The 13154-nt window shown below is 41.2% G+C and overlaps 1 protein-coding gene across 2 annotated transcripts in view; it reads left to right on the top strand.

The window, feature by feature from the left end:
- LOC115142715 (uncharacterized) overlaps window positions 1-12800 on the top strand; it is a 13653-nt gene extending 853 nt beyond the window's left edge. For both annotated transcript variants that reach the window (XM_029682384.2, XM_029682383.2), the window contains exons 3-15: window positions 4241-4409; window positions 4596-4705; window positions 4794-4902; window positions 5023-5064; window positions 5701-5825; window positions 5936-5992; window positions 6188-6254; window positions 6394-6626; window positions 6814-6867; window positions 7053-7104; window positions 7383-7484; window positions 8012-8050; window positions 8223-12800. In XM_029682384.2, coding sequence (XP_029538244.1) covers window positions 4241-4409; window positions 4596-4705; window positions 4794-4902; window positions 5023-5064; window positions 5701-5825; window positions 5936-5992; window positions 6188-6254; window positions 6394-6626; window positions 6814-6867; window positions 7053-7104; window positions 7383-7484; window positions 8012-8050; window positions 8223-8821 — 1758 coding nt within the window. In that variant the 3' untranslated portion in view covers window positions 8822-12800. The remainder of the gene's footprint in view (window positions 1-4240; window positions 4410-4595; window positions 4706-4793; window positions 4903-5022; window positions 5065-5700; window positions 5826-5935; window positions 5993-6187; window positions 6255-6393; window positions 6627-6813; window positions 6868-7052; window positions 7105-7382; window positions 7485-8011; window positions 8051-8222) is intronic.
- The last annotated feature ends 354 nt before the right edge of the window (window positions 12801-13154 follow it).

Here is a 13154-nt window from a genome sequence, read left to right as displayed (position 1 = left end):
AGTGTGTGTGTGTGTGTGTGCCTGTGTGTGTGTGTGAGAGAGAGAGAGAGAGAGAGAGAGAGAGAGAGAGAGAGAGAGGGACAAAGAGAGAGGATGCAGAGGGGAGAGAAAGATAAACATCAACAATCATGGTTTATTATGTTGTCACATCACACATTCAATTTCCTTTATGTACTGTATGCCACGATCTGTTAATAATTGAATGTAAAAATAATAATAATATGAAATGAAAAAGAAAGAAAAACAACTTGCACGTCACTTATTTAATGTATTCAAATATTTGAATATCGTCTGTTTATTGTACAAATATTGAATGACTATGTAATGAGATCACAACCTGGCAATAAGGTCTACATACTACAGAGCACACTTTGTCAAAAGACGTGTCATATTTACTGTTGCAAGGAAATCAAACAAATTGGTGGAAAAAAACTATAAGACTATAAATCCATGGCTCACCGATACCTGTCACCTCAACAACATCCTGTTTCCACAAGTAGGCCTACACAGCTCTCTAGACTCTAGGGCCTTGGGAACTAAGGAGCAGTGTGTGTGTGTGTATGTATGCATATATACTGCTCAAAAAAATAAAGGGAACACTAAAATAACACATCCTAGATCTGAATGAATTAAATATTCTTATTAAATACTTTTTTCTTTACATAGTTGAATGTGCTGACAACAAAATCACACAAAAATTATCAATGGAAATCAAATTTATTAACCCATGGAGTTCTGGATTTGGAGTCACACTCAAAATTAAAGTGGAAAACCACACTACAGGCTGATCCAACTTTGATTTAATGTCCTTAAAACAAGTCAAAATGAGGCTCAGTAGTGTGTGTGGCCTCCACGTGCCTGTATGACCTGCCTACAACGCCTGGGCATGTTCCTGATGAGGAGCATGAGGAGCCAACTCCTGGACAGTCTGTGGTGCAATGTGGCGTTGGTGGATGGAGCGAGACATGATGTCCCAGATGTGCTCAATTGGATTCAGGTCTGTGGAACGGGCGGGCCAGTCCATAGCATCAATGCCTTCCTCTTGCAGGAACTGCTGACACACTCCAGCCACATGAGGTCTAGCATTGTCTTGCATTAGGAGGAACCCAGGTCCAATCGCACCAGCATATGGTCTAACAAGGGGTCTGAGAATCTCATCTCGGTACCTAATGGCAGTCAGGCTACCTCTGGCGAGCATATGGAGGGCTGTGCGGCCCCCCAAAGAAATGACACCCCACACCATGACTGACCCACCGCCAAACTGGTCATGCTGGAGGATGTTGCAGGCAGCAGAATGTTCTCCACAGCGTCTCCAGACATTGTCACGTCTGTCACATGTGCTCAGTGTGAACCTGCTTTCATCTGTGAAGAGCACAGGGCACCAGTGGCAAATTTGCCAATCTTGGTGTTCTCTGGCAAATGCCAAACGTCCTGCACGGTGTTGGGCTGTAAGCACAACCCCCACCTGTGGACGTCGGGCCCTCATACCACCCTCATGGAGCCTGTTTCTGACCGTTTGAGCAGACACATGCACATTTGTGGCCTGCTGGAGGTCATTTTGCAGGGCTCTGGCAGTGCTCCTCCTGCTCCTCCTTGCACAAAGGCGGAGGTAGCGGTCCTGCTGCTGGGATGTTGCCCTCCTACGGCCTCCTCCACATCTCCTAATGTCGCCTGTCTCCTGGTAGCGCCTCCATGCTCTGGACACTACGCTGACAGACACAGCAAACCTTCTTGCCACAGCTCGCATTGATGTGCCATCCTGGATGAGCTGCACTACCTGAGCCACTTGTGTGGGTTGTAGACTCCGTCTCATGCTACCACTAGGGTGAAAGCACCGCCAGCATTCAAAAGTGACCAAAACATCAGCCAGGAAGCATAGGAACTGAGAAGTGGTCTGTGGTCCCCACCTGCAGAACCACTCCTTTATTGGGGGTGTCTTGCTAAACGCCTATAATTTCCACCTGTTGTCTATTGCATTTGCACAAGAGCATGTGAAATTTATTATCAGTGTTGCTTCCTAAGTGGACAGTTTGATTTCACAGAAGTGTGATTGACTTGGAGTTGCATTGTGTTGTTTAAGTGTTCCCTTTATTTTTTTGAGCAGTGTATTTACTGTATATATATATATATATATATATATATATATATATATAGAGAGAGAGAGAGAGAGAGAGAGAGAGAGAGAGAGAGAGAGAGAGAGAGAGAGAGAGAGAGAGAGAATGTCAGTCATGATTAAAACTGATCCCACAACAGGTCAGTTTGTAGTTCTGTAGTCACATATGTATGTATGTATGTATGTATGTATGTATGTATGTATGTATGTATGTATGTATGTATGTATGTATGGACACACCTACTCATTCAAGGGTTTTTCTTTACTTTTACAATTTCCTACATTGTAGAATAATTGTGAAGACATCAAAACAATGAAATAAGTTTGGAATCATGTAGTAACCAATCATGTAGTAACCATATGGAATCATGTAGTAACCAAAAAAGTGTTAAACAAATCAAAATATATTTTCGATTCTTCAAAGTAGCCGCCTTGACAGCTTTGCACACCCTTGGCATTCTCTCAAAGCTTCAACTGGAATGATTTTTCATTGTGGAGGCCAGCTCATCTGATGCAGCACTCCATCACTCTCCTTCTTGGTTAAATAGCCCTTACACAGCCTGGAAGTGTTGGTCCTGTTGAAAAACAAATGATAGTCCCACAAGCGCAAACCAGATAGGATGGCGCATCGCTGCAGAATGCTGTGGTAGCCATATGTTGGTTAAGTGTGCCTTGAATTCTAAATAAATCACAGACAGTGTCACCAGCAAAGCACCCCCACACCATCACACCTCCTCCTCCATGCTTTACGGTGGGAAATACATACATGCGGAGATCATCTGTTCACCTACTTTACATTTCACAAAGAGAATGCGGTTGGAACCAAAAATCTCAAATTTGGACTCATCGGACCAAAGGACAAATTTCCACCAGTCTAATATCAATTGCTCGTGTTTCTTGGCCCAAGCAAGTCTCTTCTTCTTATTAGTGTCCTTTAGTAGTTGTTTCTTTGCAGCAGTTCAACCATGAAGACCTGATTCACACAGTCTCCTCTGAACAGTTGATATTGAGATGTGTCTGTTACTTGAACTCTCTGAAGCTATTTCTGGCTGGTAACTCTAATGAACTTATCCTCTGCAGCAGAGGTAACTCTGGGTCTTCTTTTCCTGTGGTGGTCCTCATGAGAGCCAGTTTCATCATAACACTTCATGGTTTTTGCCACTGCACTTGAAGAAACATTCAAAGTTCCTGTAGTTTTGATGGACGGTCATTTCTCTTTGCTTATTTGAGCTCTACTTTTACCAAATAGGGCTATCTTCTGTATACCATCCCTACCTAGTCACAACACAACTGATTGGCCTAAATGCAATAAGAAGGAATGATGTTCCACAAATGAACTTTTAACAGGGCACACCTGTTAATTGAAATGCATTCCAGGTGACTACCTCATGAAGCTGGTTGAGAGAATACCAAGAGTGTGCAAAGCTGTCAAAGGCAAAGAGTGGCTACTTTGATAAATCTCAAATATAAAATATATTTTGATTTATTTAACGTTTTGAATTACTACATGATTCCATGTGTGTTATTTCATAGTGTTGATGTCTTCACTATGATTCTACGGTGTAGAAAATAGTAAAAAATAAAGAAACACCCTTGAATGAGTAGGTGTGTCCAAACTTTTGACTGGTACTGTATGTATGTATTCATACATATATAGTACTTATTGACATTTGTGTAGTCACTCTGTATGTATGGATGAATAAAGTATGCAGGTGTTGATCTTAATTTGAGCCAGTTTGCTACCGTAGGAAAATAATCCTGCAGCAACAGGAAATGTTAAAAAAAATGGACAATTTTGTAAAGGTTGATACTTTTTTTCAGGGCAAATCAAATCGGAAATTTCAAATTGGAAATTGCAAACTTTAGAAGCCTTTTTGGAACTCAAATACACTACAAGTTTGCATTTACTGCAGTGCGGGAAAATTCTCAGCAACAAAAGAGTGATCAAATTAAGATCTTACATCTGTAGTACTTATCAGTAGTTATTTAGTGACCTTGTATGTATAGATTACTACACTACAGTACACCACTACTTTTCGGTGGGTGGTCATCACTGTGTCTGTATAGATAAACACGGCGTAGTACTTACGCACAACGGTATAAACTGTTTACCTTGTATCTCACCAGGGTCTCTCGAACTGCACAGTGAAGGCATGTGCTGGGATTCCGATCCAAAAGTGTCCTGTGGATGTAAAAGGGCTGGCGGTGCAGCCTGTGCTGTGCTGCAGACAGGACACGGCATGCAGACCTTGCCTACACATTCGCCTTGACATCCAGCCCAGAAACGACCAGACAGGTGTCTGAACAACCTACACACTCTTTTTGTCCATTTCAACCTCTGCGGTTACAATGTGAAACACAATGTGGAAAGTGTACCCATATTAGCTTCTAATGCATGGTTTATTGCTCAAGCCCTCACGTTGTGTGAGTAAGTCATGCCCTCGTCACTCCTGCGGTCAACTGGGCTCTCTCTGTGTTTCAGCATCGTATGTGAGTGTGTGTTACACTGTGCCACAGCTAATAATGCCTCTGTGCAAAAAGCTCGAGTTCACAGTGATCCCTGCTGCTCCGGATGAGCAGGCTTCATCAAAGGTATGTTCCATATGAATTCACATGTGAGTGTGTGAGTGTGTGAGCATGTTTTGTGATTCATCTCCATGCTCTCCTGTATACCCAGAAGGCCTGGCTGTCACTGCTGCTTGAGTCTAATGCCCTGTCCTTCAGCAGTCAGGTGACTGTGTATGCTTGCAACCTTCACTCGACTGTGATGCTTCCGTCAGTGGATGAAGGTACGGTCTTGGAATTCCCGTAGTGTTCAAACAGGTTATGCCAACACATATTTGTTTGCTAATGATCCTCCAAGGCTCCGACTGATTAGCATCTGATCAGTTGTCCCTATCTGTCCTTAGTGTGTTCATCCGCCTCACAGGGAGTTGTAGAGGAATGTGAAGGTGAGTCACATGTTCTATGTTCCTTTGTTTCCATGATGTTATTGCCATAGAAATATAAGTACTAGAATGGTTGTACCCATTCAAGAGTATACCCACAGGACTAAAGCAGGAAGTTAAAGCAGGATGTATCGCATTCAATCTGGTGTAAATCCCATTCTAATCATTCTAAGTCTAGGATTCTTGCACCTCCTGAGTCCTGTGTGCAGACATATTGGTCTTACTTTAATGAATAGTCCCCAATAGAGGGTCTATTGATGCTCAGACTTTCAAAACACTATCAATTGCGTCCCTGTTGAAATACAACAGCTTTCCTAGGGTTAGGGGTAGGGTCAAGGCACGGCAAAGGGTTAGGGTTATGGTTCAGGCTAGAGTTAGGGTCAGGGTTAGCGTTAAGACTAATGTTAGGGCTAGTGGATAGTTGAACATTTGTTGATAGTCAGATGAGCCTATATTAACCATCTGTAGGGGACTATGCAAATTCCAAACCAATATATATTTTATTCATGACCATTTGTTCTGTTTTTCCGTAATGAATCTGGTTTATGAAGTGAGATACATGGTTAGACATGAGCAACTCTGGAATTAGAGTAAATGGCTGGGATTTGCTGCTCTCTAATTTGCCGGTGTGTCTGTCAGTCCCCAGTTTCAGCACTCTAATTGATCCGGAGAGACGTGAGATGATGCTGCAAGTCGCAAAGGAAGAGGACAGCCCCTACCAACTAGAAATGTGCCTACAACATGAACATAATGGAATGTGCAGGGTCCGTGTTGTACTTGGCTTTCCTCCCAACTCAGTTATTTATATGCAATCTTTTTCTCAGATCTTCACTCTTCCCTCTTCGACGATAACATGTTGTCTGTTGTCCTACAGACCTGGAAAGAGAGGTCCCTTCCACTGCACTCTGTCACCCCCTGCATGTGCTTCCAGGTACTGTTGCTATTTCCCCCTTAGTTATTATCCATCTGTATCGGGCCTACTTTTGTCAGTTGTGATATTACTACACCCTCACACAGCCAACTCAGTCTAACTGACAACATTATCCCCTTTGTGTTGCTCACTCGAGTTCTCCGGTGTTGTGTGTAATTGGTGTGTGTGTGTGTGTGTGTGTTGTGTGTGTTTCAGTTGTGGTGGGATAAAGGAGACGAGAGGTCTCGTCGATCTAGGAGCTGTCCTTTTAGGAACAACACCGGTAAGAGATGAACCATGTAGCGTCCTCCTTGTTACACGTGTTTCACTATGACAGTCATGAATGTGGGTCATGGAGTTGATTCCCATTGCTTCTGTAACTCCCCTATAAAGTATCTTATACCTGTATCGCTCTCTTCCAGAGCTGTTCCAGAGGAACCTATGGGAGAATGTGTCAGTATCTGTGGTGCGGGGCCAGATGAACAGTGGCGGTGCAATGCTGTCCTGGAACCTGACTGCCCCCTGTAGGGTGGAGGCTGAAGTGTGGCCCTGCCAGAGAGATGCAGGCGTGGACAAGGACAGGTGCAGAGAGCTGGGGGACATGAGGCAGCGTCTGTCAAATGACATATGGAGGGAAATTGACAGGGGACACTGGGTGTGTATACTGGAGCATTTGATTGGTGCCTCACATTTTTTATTGGTGCATCTTTAGTGTCCTTTTTGTCATGGGGGATGTGCTCTCATCATTTGTATCAATTGGTTTTGTGTTTTTATGGTCTGGTGGTATATGGATAAAACAGATGACTTTTGATTGAATTTTTTTTTTCTTCCTTCTGTTTCAGCTGATGCCAGGTGTGTTTGAGGATGTCAAACCTGGCCTTGATCTCTGTGTGATGGTAAGACACTTCTACTGGTTGACTCTGTAGGGGACTTGACTCTAATATTGAACTTGAATCCCGTTGTAGCATGATGGGGGCTCATCTTATAGTAAATGTGTGTGTGTGTGTGTGTGTGTGTGTGTGTGTGTGTGTGTGTGTGTGTGTGTGTGTGTGTGTGTGTGTGTGTGTCTCCATCCTTGCAGGTGAAGGTCAAAGGGAAGAACAGTGAGCTTGGCCCCTTCTGTCCCATTGACTGTGAGTATTTTAGGAGAGGGCTGAATTATCAAAGTTGATATGGACCCTACTAAAACTGATCCATGTACCATTTCCTGAACACTTCTCTGATTGTATGCGCGTGTGAAAAGAAGGCAGTTATGTTTAAATCTTCATCATCAATCAAGTATTTACTTGTGTGCTTTATAAAACAAATGTTCACAAAAATGTGATTGTTCTGTTTTGCCTACCTGTAGGGACTGATAACAAGAAATTCTGAGGATTGGGAAATAATTCATATCTGTACTTCTCCCTCTCAGCCAGATGGTGGCACTGGCGCTGGGGTCTGCTTGTCCTGGTCACCCTGATGCTTGTAGGCCTAGCAGGAATTTGTCTCTATTTCCTGCATGGCAAACTGAAACGTGAGTCATTCTGGTCAGATCTCCCTCAACTAAACACCAGCAAAGGCACTGTGTGTGGAGACAAAAAAAGTCCAAAAGTGTTACATTTGTGTTAGTATTGTGTTATTGCGCTACTCTGTTGTGAAGTGAGGGGTAAGCTATTCTCACCACAAATATGCTCTTTGCCTCCCGCCAATTAATTATTAATAGTGGAGAAAGGGGGAACTTTAAAGGAGATCAATATGTAGAGAAAGACAATAAATCCGTTATCTTTTCCATTGTGCGTATTCTTCAGGCTCCCACTTCTCCCAATAGCACTATTCAATCTTTTTTATTTTTTTATAGCTCTATTCATGTTTCTCTCCGACTGACTTTTTTTTTTTTTTTCTGGTGGGTGTTGTTTATTACAGTCAGGAATTTGGGGGGGGGGGGGGGGGAGACAATGGTCAAAGTTTTTTTTGTAAAGGACAAAAAAAACTGACACAAGGGCCTCTGTGTTACAGAACCATGTCAGGGTGTATCATATTACATTTCTGTCTCTCCAACAGGGTGGGCATGGGAATGGCACCAGAAGGAGTGTGATCAATGTAAGCAGGTTTTCTCATAATCCAAATGTACAACATGTAAAATAAAGAAGATAAATATTTATCTAGCAATAATCCTTGACAAAACAATGGAAAATGAAGGTATTTAACCCCCCTGCCTTTCGCCTCCCTTCCTTCCTTCTTTCCTTACTTCCTTACTTCCTTCCCTCCGTAGTACCTATAAGGGGCCACGTGGTGCTGCTGAGCCCGCCGGATGTGGATAACTCTGTGTCAGAGCTGGTATGTGAGCTTGGCTCCTCTCTGCGTGCCAGGGGCCTCAGTGTGTCCGTGGACCTGTGGAGTCGGGCTGAGTTGTGCTCTCTGGGGCCCCTGCCCTGGCTGCACTCCCAGCTGCAGCCCCTGGACAGCCAGGGGGGCCGGGCCTTACTGGTACTGACACAGGCAGCCTGGAAGAAGGCAGAGGACTGGGGCCAACAGTGGGACCAGCATGGCCAACAGCCAAGGGACATAGCCCAGGGAGTGGAGGAGGAGGGGGAGTATAAGAGGCTTCTCCAGGGCTTGTCCTGCCCATACGCGGACGTGTTCAGTGCCGCTCTGAGCTGCATCAAGGTGGACCACCAGCAAGGGCGCGCTGGAAAGCGCTTCCTCCTGGTCCACTTTGAGGCCCATTCTGCCAAGCCCCTCAGCAGTGAAAGGGGTCTCCCAGAGCTGTTCCAAGGGCTGCCCTTGTTTCACCTGCCCTCCCAGGGACAGGAGCTCCTCGTTCAGCTGGCCATAGGGTCTAAAGGGCCCAGGGCTGGTATAGGTGGATAGAGGGGCTGAAGGATGCTCTATTTACGGACTGTCTAAGGGGACTCCAGGGTTTGAGGAGAGACAGTGGGATACCTGATGAAGGGGTTTCCCCATAAGTATGCTGTCATTGGAGTGGAGAACAGCTGGGAGACTGTGCCCTTACAGCAGAGCAGTCACCCTGAGGCCTAATTCCTCCCAACCATCCAAGCCTGCTCACATCATCACCCCAACACCCCCGGCCACTCACTTTACATTAGCACTGCAATACACTGGACGCAACTTGTTGGATGCAGAACCCTTGGATTATACTGTATGTGGTGATGTTATTAAGAGGGCTAGAGTTATTGAGAGTGTATGAAACAACAACACAGCTGTCACCTTCTGTACACCTTGAGGATGGACTTCTATGTGTGACACTATTATATAAGATAGGGGAGACCAGGGAACAAACTGTTGTTTAAGCTTTTGTTTAGTATGAAAATAATATTTGATGTAGATTCATTATCTTTTTATACAAACACACATATCTTAGCTACCATTATACACTTTAACGAAGTTTACAATCTGTAGAAATTATGAGAATAGAAAGGTCATCACACAGAACAGTATATGGCAACTAGAAATCAAAACTGGATGGTCTTCAGAGATAGATGGGAGGGGTTGAGGGTAGCTGAAGGATGGGACTAAAAACAAACAAAAGATAACTAATGTAAAGTATACTGTGTCTGTAAAATGTATATACATATATGATATATATATCGTATATATCATATATAAATGTGTATAAGCTGGACGTAGAAGTCTAAGTATTGTTGTCCATTAGTTTACTCCAATTAGGGGAGGGGTGGTAGGGTTAGGGGAAAATAATAAATAAAGAAAAAATATTTATGAAAAAATACATATACAGTACAAGTCAAATGTTTGGACACACTTATTCATTAAAGGGTTTTTCTTTATTTCAATGTTCTATATTGTAGAATAATAGTGAAGACATCAAAACTATGAAATAACATACATGGAATCATGTAGTATCCAAAAAAAGTGTTAAACAAATCAAAATATATTTTATATTTGAGATTCTTCAATGTAGCCACCCATTTGCCTTGATGACAGCTTTACACACTCTTGGCATTCTCGCAACCAGCTTCATGAGGTAGTCACATGGAATGCATTTCAAATAACAGGTGCGCCTTGTTAAAAGTTTGTTTGTGGAATGTCTTTCCTTCTTAATGCGTTTGAGCCAATCAGTTGTGTTGTGACAAGGTAGAGGTGGTATATAGAACATAGCCCTATTTGGTAAAAGACCAAGTCCATATTATGGCAAGAACAGCTCAAATAAGTAAAGAGAAACAACAGTTAAGACATGAAGGTCAGTCAATGCAGAACCTTTCGAGAACTTTGAACATTTCTTCATGTGCAGTTGCATAAAACCATCAAGCACTATGATGAAACTGTCTCTCATGAGGACCACCACAGGAAAGGAAGACCAAAAGTTACCTCTGAGGCAGAGGATAAATTCATTAGACTTACCAGCCTCAGATATTGCAGCCCAAATAAATGCTTCAGAGAGTTCAAGTAACAGACACATCTTAACATCAACTGTTCAGAGGAGACTGCGTGAATCAGGCATTCATGGTCGAAATGCTGCAAAGAAACCACTACTAAACCTCTATTTTCTTATTCTTATTTTTTTAGGAATAATTTTTGGGGGTATTTTTGTTTTTAAAATTTTTTTTTTTAAATTCATTATATTCTTATTTTGTTTTCTTTATTTTAATTTAATTTAATAATTAGTTAAAAAATGAACTGCATTGTTGTTTAGGGCTGTTGTATTCGGCGCATGTGACAAATAAGATTTGATTTGATTTAAAGAAGTGACTTGCTTGGGCCAATAAACATGAGCAATGGACTTTAGACCGGTGGAGTCCAAAGTTGCAATTTTTGCCTCCAACTGACGTGTCTTTGTGAGATGCAGAGTAGGTGAACGGATGATCTCCGCATGTGTGGTTCCCACCATGAAGCATGGAGGAGGAGGTGTGGTGGCGCTTTGCTGTTTACACATTCAGTGATTTATTTAGAATTCAAGGCACACCTAACCAGCATGGTTACCACAGCATTCTGCAGCGATATGACATCCCATCTGGTTTGTGCTTAGTGGGACTTTAATTTGTTTTTCAACAGAACAATGACCCAAAACACACCTCCAGGCTGTGTAAGGGCTATTTGACCAAGATTGAGAGTGTTGGTTCTGCATCAGATGACCTCCCCCGACCTCCACCCAATTGAGATGGTTTGGGATGAGTTGTCCCGCAGAGTGAAGGAAAAGTAGCCAACAAGTGCTCAGCATATTTGGGAACTCCTTCAAGACTGTTGGAAAAGCATTCCTCATGACGTTGGTTGAGAGAATGCCAAGAGTGTGCGAAGCTGTCATTAAGGCAAAAGGTGGCTACTTTGAAGAATCTAACATCTAAAATATATTTTGATATGTAAAACACTTTTTTGGTTAGTAAATGATTCCGTATGTGTTATTTCATAGTTTTGATGTCTTCACTATTATTCTACAATGTAGAAAATGGTAAAAGTAAAGAAAAACCCTTGAATAAGTAGGTGTATCCAAACTTTTGACTGGTACATGTGTATATATATATATACACACACATTTTTTATTATTTATTTAATTTATTTTTTACAAAAAAATATATGGAGGATTGGAAATGATGCAGACAATTACATTCATAGCTCATAGAAGCCACAGTCTATCTGCAATATTAAAGTTGATATACCACCTGTGTATATATATAACAATATGTTACTAGGACAAGACGAGTTGTTTACAATTCAACCAAAAATGGTGGAAGTGAAATGTCGCTCTTGTATTTTTCACAGCTAAAAGTATTTTATATAAAATGTATAAACTTTGGCTACTCTGTTTTTACTAATCTGAGTCTAATCTGAGTCTTGTGTGAAAATACAACAATAACTAGAGAAGTACATATCCTGAAGAAAATGTGGTGTGCATGCTAGCTTGTGAATGATCGATTGATTGGTAGGATAGGATCGGCTGAACATGTAAAAGTTGGTTTGGTGTCTCCAGCTTGAACGGATCAAGAGTGACTGTTGGTGAGTTATTTTATGCCAATGTATGGAAATGTATACAGCTAACCGTTGTAAAAAATATTTAAGAATTTGAAGTAAAGATAGCCTGAACATGTGAAAGTTGCCTGGTGTCTATAGTGTGAATGATTCAAGAGTTACTGTTAGTGAGTTATTTTATGCTAATTTATGCACATACATGGAATTATAGTTCATACAAGTTTTTAAAGAATTTAAATTTAGGATAGCCTGAACATGAAGAAGTTAGTTTGATGTCTCTAGCTTGAACGGTTCAAGAGTCACTGTTGTTGAGTTATTTTATGCAAATATATGCAACTGTGAATAGTTATAATACATGTTTTAACATTATTGAATTGGATATTAGGATAGCCTGAACATGTGAAGGTTGGTTTGGTGTCTCTAATTTGAACAGTTTAAGAGTTACTGTTGGTGAGCTATTTTATCCTAATTTATGCACATGTATATAGTTATAATTGATAAAGATCTGAAATCATTTGAAGTTTAGGATGCCCTGAATGGTTTACAGTTGGTCTTATAGCTTAAATGGCCTAGGAGGAAGACCATTTTAAATAGTCACCACTGTATTACTGTGGTTCTAATTCGAACCCATGTTATTTATGTAAATGTTAAATGCATATAGTTTAAAAAGTAAAAAAGGCTATGGAGCTTTTATTAACATTTAAAACAGTTATAGTTCAAAAAGTATAAATGATCCAAATGTGAAATCCAATCCATTTAAGTTGGGTCAGTTTGAACATCTCGACATTGGTTTGGCATTGATAGCTTAAGTGGTGTAAGAGGAGATAAGTGTCACATTAAGATTTTTTTTTACCATTCAAGTCCATGTACCATTTTCAGTTAAAAATAATAAATGCTATAAAAAAGATTTCCTCAACAATCTAAGTTGGAGTATTCTGCACATCTGGAAGTTGGTTTCGTGTTAATATCTTAAATCATTTAAGGGCTACAGAGCAAGCCGAAGAAATTAAACAAGGAGTATGTAAGAAATCTGGAGTTGTACATTATTTTGGATGCATAATTAATTATTGTCATCAACTATACCAATCAAAATACATTTTTACTGATAAAAATGATATATGAATGGATTACATGGGGAATGTTCCGCAGGTCAATAATCAAGAAAGAGAAGAGGCAAGAATATTTAGAATTCGACCTGAAAAATATATTTTTTGTAAATACAACACAAAATAATTTATGGGTTTAAGCAAAACTTCCTCGG

The sequence above is a fragment of the Oncorhynchus nerka genome, linkage group LG15, assembly GCF_034236695.1.
Source record: "Oncorhynchus nerka isolate Pitt River linkage group LG15, Oner_Uvic_2.0, whole genome shotgun sequence".
Lineage (NCBI taxonomy): Eukaryota > Metazoa > Chordata > Actinopteri > Salmoniformes > Salmonidae > Oncorhynchus > Oncorhynchus nerka.
Note: the sequence above shows the minus strand (reverse complement) of the source record. Positions and strands in the feature narration are given on the sequence as shown.